Genomic DNA, 7845 nt, shown 5'->3' on the forward strand with positions numbered 1-7845 from the left:
CTTTTCATTTTCATTCCGAGTTAAGAAATATAATCCTTGAACGATTGGATTATTGAGTAGTGTATTAATAAAACGCTAATCGTAATACTCAACACATGGATTTAGAGGAATTAAAATAATATAAAAAAGATATCTTATCACAAATATTTTATTCTTATTGTTAATAATATACAAACCGAAATACAATAAGAAAAATACTGCTTGCTAAAATTTCAAGTATAAAACCATATAAAAGAGAGAAAACCGAATGATTTAAGTATAATTTGGAATGGATCAAACGCGGACATTCATTGTTAGATCTAGAACAAACACGTTAGCTTATAACGTGATGAGATGACATTAGATGAGGATTAAAAAATGTTAAAATATATCAAATGCATTATATTTTAAGCAATTCATAAATACTATTAATATAATACTATATGTAATAAAATGGAGGGGAAAAAATTAAATGCGTTTTATATTTAACCCTGCATGATGAGCCTCACAAACTCCTCATAATTGATGTTTCCCTGAGAGTCTTCTTGTCCCTGAAGCAACTGTTCAACCTGTATATATTATTTAATATATGATTATTGTTCAATGTATGTGTATTAAATAAAAATATAGAGATAAGACCTCATCGTCGTTCAGCTTCTCTCCAAGCGTCGATAGTAGATGACGTAATTCAGCAGATGAAATGACGCTGTTTCCATCTTTATCGAAATGCCTCAAACCTTCGATGAAGTCATCGGCGGTATCACCGGAACGTGCTTTTGAAATTGCCTAAATAAAAGTGTAATTTGAGAAGATATTTATAACATATTAAAAAAATATTAAAACTTACTTGATAGATCGGCAAGAAGACTTCAAACGATATCCTCTCGTCAGATTTCAATTGATGCGTGCATTTTTTGACATCAGATTCTGTAGGATTCTGACCGAGGGCTCTCAGAGCATCTCCAACCTGCGCCACGTGAATCTTTCCATCTCCGCGCGAATCAAACAGTTGAAACGCCTCTTGGAAGTCTACAAATAAATTTATATTTTATTGCATTGTAATTTTAGAGAATACTTCAGCTGTTCTTTGAAGCGTAAATTTGATGTATTCTTTGAAAAAAAATCTGTGACAATATAAGATAACAGAATATCGAAGAAAATTAAGTGCAATGAGAATTACTATTTAGAGAAATTTGGTTTCATATTGAGAATCTTGTTTTTTACTACTAAAACTTGCACTGGAAATACTGAATCAAAAACTGCATTCCACTAATCAGGTATGATTGCTGATTTAGGTTTTGAAACTACTTAAAAACAATTATTTTATTAATTAATGTGTCAGCCAATGTTATGACAATTTGATTGAAAAATACTGATGATGCTTAACTCAGCAGACTTTCAATCAACAGATAAGAATTTGTTTTTTCAAACCATAGCTCATGTACTACTACAAAAGCTAATCCAAAAATGCACACCCGGCTTTGTAGCTTCATGGTATCAAAAACTATTTTGCCATTACTGAAATTAAAACTGTTCATAACAATTCAAGTTCTAAACTGCATAGGCTTAGGTGTTAAAGAATAAATACATCATAATATTATGTTAGTAACTCGCTTTATTGAACCAAGATCTGAGAGAACAATACATTATTTAATCTACGGCTTAAAAAATACAAATTTTAAGATTCAGGCCAGAATTATGAGAACAGTGGATAGTAAGATCTTTACCATGTGACGAAATACTCAACTATACTTATGTTACCGTTGTGTGGTTGTATTTTTATCATTAAAATCTACCACAAACGATTACAAAAATATGACTATATTAAATATCGAAAACGTCGACAATAATAAAGCCACAAGTGTTATGAAAAAGGAGCTGAAATAAAAAATTATAAATGAAGTTAACACTAATCTGCAGGTACAGGAATATGTTGGGCGGCAAAATAAATATTATTAATGACATATGTTAAGGAACATGTGTACTACAACAATATTTATTAAAAAATTCTATGAATAACAAACGTTTTTTTATAAACACATCATTTTATGGCATAAAAATGCAGCAAAACCTGATATATCTGTGCATCCTATGCCGTTCTACTCCACAAATGTACCTGTTTTGAGAAGTATCACAAAGTGTTTTGAAAATAATGTTGAAAATATAAGGTTAGTTTTATAAAAGTGTTGTAATGTATGCAAAATAAGCTAATGAATATAAATTTTAATAAATTTGTTGTTAACTTAGATTTTTTAAATTTTCATTCTAGAATCATCATCACTATTTCTTAATATTATCAATTATATTAATTCTTAGTTTCACAAGCGAGACATAAAACTTGCATGACTAAGTAATCATAATAGGAAAAATGTCTATTATACTATGTCACTGGTTATGATGCTATTCAGAAGACAGAAACATTTGTATATTAAGCAAAGTAGAATATATTTATATGTAAATACATATTTTTGTGATATTAAATGAGGCTAATGTGTTTCTTAGGTCATTAACGCTAGAATTACAAATGACATACATAACTTCAAGTGTTATTATAAGTAGAAATAGCGATAATTTAATAATAGCTAGGTATAAGAATATGAAAACAGCTTAGTAAATATTGTATGGAGTTGTAGGTTTATATCAGAGATGCCGAAATTACGTCACATGGTTCACAATGTAACCTGTGGTAGACCTCTACAAAATCCATTAAAAGTACACAGACGAACCCCAACTAATTACTAGAATTTGAGATACCGGTATAATTGACAAAATAATTATCGTCAAGAAGTGTATGAGAACTTTACAAATAGGATTCAAATAAGAATATTGTTTCATCTAGCATGCTATACATTTCAAAATTTAAATCAGACAGTTTCTCAAAAAGTTTAGGGAGTCCTAGTTTATATAATAGTGTTCCTAAGATAATTAGTGGAATATAGAAACAGGTTTGTGCTATTCTTTTGTTTTTTGTGTATTGTATTTTATATGATTTTGATTTGTATCATTATATTTAACTGATTCTATCATTCAAATCGAAATTTAACTATTTCAGCAAAAACTGAAGTTGAAGTGCAGCGAAAAATAAAAAAATCTACACATATTTTGAGGGAAAAAACTTCAGTTCGGAGAATATTCTACTGAAGATTATTGCTAAGAGTTTTACAACATTGTCCGTAAGTAAAAAACAAATTAGAGATATTGAATTAAAATTATATATGTATGTATAAATAATTACCATCGACAGAGGTCAGCTTTAGTTTACTGGGTTGTTCGTACATCTCTTTGATGAGATGTTTGCAGGGAGAAGGATGGAGGGTGTACTAAAATGGACAACTGTTCACAGTTGTGTGCCGTTTGAATCGACATAAAAAATGTGCTTCGCCGATACACATGGTCATTCGAGTTTGCTTCATACTTATGTATTTCAAAATACGTCTATATAAGGAATGTGGGGCGACTCCTGTTATGGACTGTATCTTTGCTGACTCACAACGCCCAACATTCGACACGCGTCAGCCGATCACTGACTCATAGGCAAACAAGTACAATGCGTAAATATTTAGGCACAAGTCTCTCCGAAATACATCAATATATGTTCGTAACAGATATTTATTATCAATAAGATCGTATTAGTATTATTTTAAGTTATCTCAATGGCAGTTTGACAGTTACGTCCGTCCAATGTTATGTCGTTGAACCGAGGTAATAGCTTACAAAAAGTGTATGTCACTCACCAGCCAACTGGTCCTCGGAATAGTTCGCCTGGAACAAATACAAGGATTTAGTTGAAGAATTGCGTTCAAATTCTAGTATAGGAACTAAATACGACAATTTGTCGGGAAAATTGATTGCAGGTACTCACCATCGCTCTTCCGCTGGGCGCTGTCACCGGTGACGTCACGCTACTTTTCGTCGCCGTTATCTGGCCTTAACAACAATTTTAAAGACCATTGCAAAAATAAAACGTTCAAACAAAAAATACTTAATTGCAATTGTAGGGAAATAAATTTGATTTATCTAATCGAGTCGGCTCGAAACCATATTTTTTAATTTCTCAGTGGGGTAATCCACATGACGGGAGGACTTAAAAAACTTATTAGCTAAAGTTGGACCACGACAATTTCATGATATTTACTAAAAATATATTATATTTTCTGAGAATTGATAACTCGTTCCGACTATGTTTATTAATGTAGTTCATCATTCTTCGGTCTAAAAGATTTAATCAAGTCACCAAATTTATTGTTTAAAAAATGTTTAAGATTTATTGTTATACCGCCAATTATAAATAAATCAAATTATTATATTTTAAATAAAATAAAAATACACAAGATTTTTTTCAAATAAATTTATATACTTATATTAGTCAGTGCTATAATATTAATTTTGCACAAACTATCTTGAACATTTATGGTCTACTTTCTAGATTACAAAAATATTTTTAAATTTATCTGTTTCAATTAAAATTGCCTGGAATCCTTTTTAAAGATCGAAAAGGTACATAGAACGTGTGCACTTGTACTGCTCAATAATACTCTTCCGTCTGACTTTGATGTTTAAAAAGTAAGATTCTCCATTCTCAGTAAAAATATATTTAACTTAGAATCTTGATGTAACATAAATCTCCGAATCAACTAAGTTATAAATATATTATAATAGTATATACATATGTATCACATTATATTTATATTAAAAATCCCAATCACAAGGTTTAGCTAGGTCCAATTCGTTCATCTGCTCTTCTAACATCATTCCTGAAATGCTATCTGTAAAATGTCAAATATGTAAAAAATTACACATACAACACATTATATCTGTATACAAACCTTTGTTTTCTTCTAAAGGTTTGGTTTCATATAAAATATGAGCTAAGGAATCAGATTTAATTTGTTTAAAAAGCGAATGATTTAGTAATTGTGAACAAGTAGGACGATCATTTGGTTCCCTAAAATAAAAGATGCGAAATGATCATTTACTCATATTTCTAAGTCTTAAATAATATATAGTGAAAATGATTTTATACCTTTGAAGACACATAGTAGTGAATTGATGGAATGTATTATGGAAACTTCTGGTATAATAAGCATGAGCAATACGTTGAGCACTGCCCATGTTGCTTCCGCTGTTGCTTTGGTCTGAAATTGATTGATGCATGTAATATCTACCTTTAAAACTTGCTACTGATTAATGATTGAGAAGAGATATTTTCCAGGCAAATGGAATGACACATTCCTTGTGCTATAGAATTCACAGCCAATAAGTTTTAGAGCTGTTTTTTATTGTGCTTAAAAATCAAGCAGAAGTGAGACTTTTATGGCATCGAAAGCAATAAAATCGTTCACAGGCTTGCAATATGCATTGACTATAATAAAAATGTATAGTTAATTCCGAAATAAAATGATTTTAAAATATTTTGTAGACTGTTCATTCCGAATATCTCTTTTATATAAATATATCGCATTTAAGCAAATAAAATTACCATTCATTTCGGATCCTCCCTGATAATTATCAACATTTAAGACGTCATTAAATGTAGTGCAGTCCAAAAGTTGAGGGACATTCCCTCGCACTTTCTCAGTCAGCATTAACGTAGTTGGAATATTTGAGAATGGAATCGCTCCATTGGCCAGTGTACACGCTAGCATACCGATGGAATATATATCAGATTTTTCGTTATAGCCGCGCAAATTCTAAATATAAAAAATATAAATTAATAAATTCTACATAAAATAATACTTTCGAAACTAAAAACTATACCTGTTCCAAGACTTCGGGACTCAACCACAGCAACGACGTATTATCAGATTCAGGAAGAGGCAAGTGGTGTAACGATTTCTGTCTCTTACCTCGAACTAGTAGCGAAGCTGCGCTGCGTAAACCACTAAGGCACACTTTGCCAGAAGAACATACTAATACATGACTAGATCGTATACCCCTGAAAATTTCATTCAGTGTTAAATATAACTTCAAATGCAATATTTTTATAACAATTAAGTTACCTGTGAATAAAACCCTTCTCATGAATATAATTTAAACCTTGCAAAGTGTCCCGTAATATAATTGTGCAAGCTTGTTCTGGAAGACCTTCATTAAAATATCTATTTATCAAATCTTTACAAGAACCGAGGCTCATTAAAGGCGTTACAATGTATAGATATAGGCCGTTGACAAACGAACTATAGTACGGTAGTATGTTTGGATGTTGTAATTGACGAGTGGTCAATATTTCATGCTGAAATTATTAAAAAAATGTTATTAATTTACTTTTGCATAGGATTTGGAGACAAAAACTTTCACCTGTGCCTTAATTAGGCAAATGGGTACATTACAAAAAACATTGTGGGTTCTATGTCACATCTAATAAATCTTCAGGGCAACATAAGCTACACTTGTAAGATAAAACACATAAAGCATTATGTTCAGTTCGTAAATCAATATTGAACGAACGAAATAAATAATTGTTAATAAAAGTTTTGATTTAATTATATACAGAGATTTATAAATAAACGGTATAACAAGATATCCAAAAATTATAATGAATGGAATATTGAAGTTTAGAGCTTGTTATTATCTATGTAGGCTTACCATACGTCTCGGTTGCACACATCGGTCCCGGTTTCACAAAATGTCCGAGAAGACTTTTTTTAGCTGTCACACCATAGAGCCTTATAATTATGGCATGCCTATATCTATGTCAACTGCATTAGCAAGGATTTACATACATTTGTTTATGATTTACAATGTAAGCTATTTACTTTTTTGTGCTCTAATGTTAAAAAATATGCATAATAAAGAATCACCCTGATTAAGATCGTTTGTGTTTAAAAGTTTGGATAGATCTTTCTACTACATTAGTTCATTTTCTTTCATTTTCCAGCATAATAATTTATCATGACAATAATTTTCTTACGCACATATAGTTATTCTACAACTGCGTAAATTCGTTTCCTTCTATATTCTTATGTATATAAATATTAATCAAATAAACCTGTAGCAGAGCTCCATTGTGTCCATCTTTATCGAGATGAATACGCCGGAGGGCGAGGGCGCTGGATTGGCTGGGGGAGCCTTTTCGTCTAGCGACGAAGACGATCCCTGCGCCCCCATAGCATTCCCCCAGTGTCCCTCCGACTACCAAATCAGACAAACCCTCGACCACCATACATCCAGTGTGGGCTTACCGATGTTGCCAGATTCCAACCAACTGTCAAACGGTGGCGATTTTTTACAAATTATAAATAAATACGATCGAAATCAGCCAGCAATTATTACACATCTACATTTATAAAAATAATTAAGGCTATTTAAAACGTTGTTTTTAAAGCATTTAATGCGTTAATGAAGGTAAAAGTAAACATTATATAAATGGGGTAATATCGAACAAATGGACAACTTATGTTTTAATTTTAAATCTTTTAATAACTAAATACACGATAATATTATAAAATAGATACGGTTAGTAAACATATTGCGCGAATGCTACTTTGAGTCCGTCTTATTAACAATTCAACATCAACAACGTAACGTTAAGGTTAAATATATAATTGTTAGGGAGGAATATTGTGAGACAATATGGTTATTATACCAAAACTAATAAAAAAAAATAGCACAGATTAAAAAAATGATATCAGCGTCTAAGAGAGTGGCGCATCATAAAAAATGTTCCAGTTAGTTTTAGTTATCGCTGAAAATATATATTTAACTTCTCTCTTTGATTAAAAGTCTGCGTTCTTTTTACTGTCCTATTGGGATTCTAGGATTTATATTTTTTATTTCGTCTTTTATACATATTTAATAACAAATATTCTTATTCCTGCGTCTACAGCTCACGGATGCCAACAGTAAAATAAGCTATAAACTCGCGCT

The 7845-nt window shown here is 31.0% G+C and overlaps 2 protein-coding genes across 3 annotated transcripts; both read right to left on the bottom strand.

Moving 5' to 3' along the window:
* Positions 1-132: 132 nt before the first annotated feature.
* Positions 133-3878, bottom strand: Mlc-c (Myosin light chain cytoplasmic). The gene is made up of 5 exons (XM_088181933.1): positions 3842-3878; positions 3714-3741; positions 827-1008; positions 619-765; positions 133-548 (listed from the first exon to the last, which is right to left on the bottom strand). The coding sequence occupies exons 1-5, from the start codon at positions 3842-3844 to the stop codon at positions 465-467; spliced, it is 444 nt and encodes a 147-aa protein (XP_088038059.1). The 5' UTR covers positions 3845-3878; the 3' UTR covers positions 133-464.
* A 679-nt stretch (positions 3879-4557) lies between these two features.
* Stlk (Ste20-like kinase) lies at positions 4558-7190 on the bottom strand. 2 transcript variants are annotated; one of them, XR_015808961.1, is made up of 7 exons: positions 6968-7190; positions 5979-6211; positions 5737-5914; positions 5459-5669; positions 5003-5341; positions 4806-4924; positions 4558-4745 (listed from the first exon to the last, which is right to left on the bottom strand). XR_015808961.1 is itself a non-coding variant. In XM_088182082.1 (7 exons), exons 1-7 carry the CDS (start codon positions 7139-7141, stop codon positions 4669-4671), a joined length of 1104 nt encoding a protein of 367 aa, XP_088038208.1. In that variant the 5' UTR covers positions 7142-7190; the 3' UTR covers positions 4558-4668. The 2 variants fall into 2 exon arrangements, 1 of the variants encoding a protein (XP_088038208.1); XM_088182082.1 differs by having other exon boundaries at positions 5003-5114.
* Positions 7191-7845: the final 655 nt, after the last annotated feature.

The sequence above is a fragment of the Plectrocnemia conspersa genome, unplaced genomic scaffold, assembly GCF_051122295.1.
Source record: "Plectrocnemia conspersa isolate PC_06_02 unplaced genomic scaffold, ASM5112229v1 ptg000003l, whole genome shotgun sequence".
Taxonomy (NCBI): Eukaryota; Metazoa; Arthropoda; class Insecta; order Trichoptera; family Polycentropodidae; genus Plectrocnemia; species Plectrocnemia conspersa.

Bases quoted from the DNA above. Each gene is read 5' to 3' on its own strand.
- Mlc-c (XM_088181933.1), bottom strand. The intron at 1,009-3,713 runs GTGAGTGACATA...ATTTATTTGTAG, and splicing joins TTCCGAGGACCAGTTGGCTG to ACTTCCAAGAGGCGTTTCAA. The intron at 549-618 runs GTCTTATCTCTA...TAATATATACAG, and splicing joins AGAAGCTGAACGACGATGAG to GTTGAACAGTTGCTTCAGGG.
- Stlk (XM_088182082.1), bottom strand. From the start codon at position 7,141: ATGGTGGTCGAGGGTTTGTCTGATTTGGTAGTCGGAGGGACACTGGGG. The intron at 5,670-5,736 runs GTATAGTTTTTA...TTTTATATTTAG, and splicing joins GTCCCGAAGTCTTGGAACAG to AATTTGCGCGGCTATAACGA. The intron at 4,925-5,002 runs GTATAAAATCAT...CTTTTATTTTAG, and splicing joins ACTACTATGTGTCTTCAAAG to GGAACCAAATGATCGTCCTA.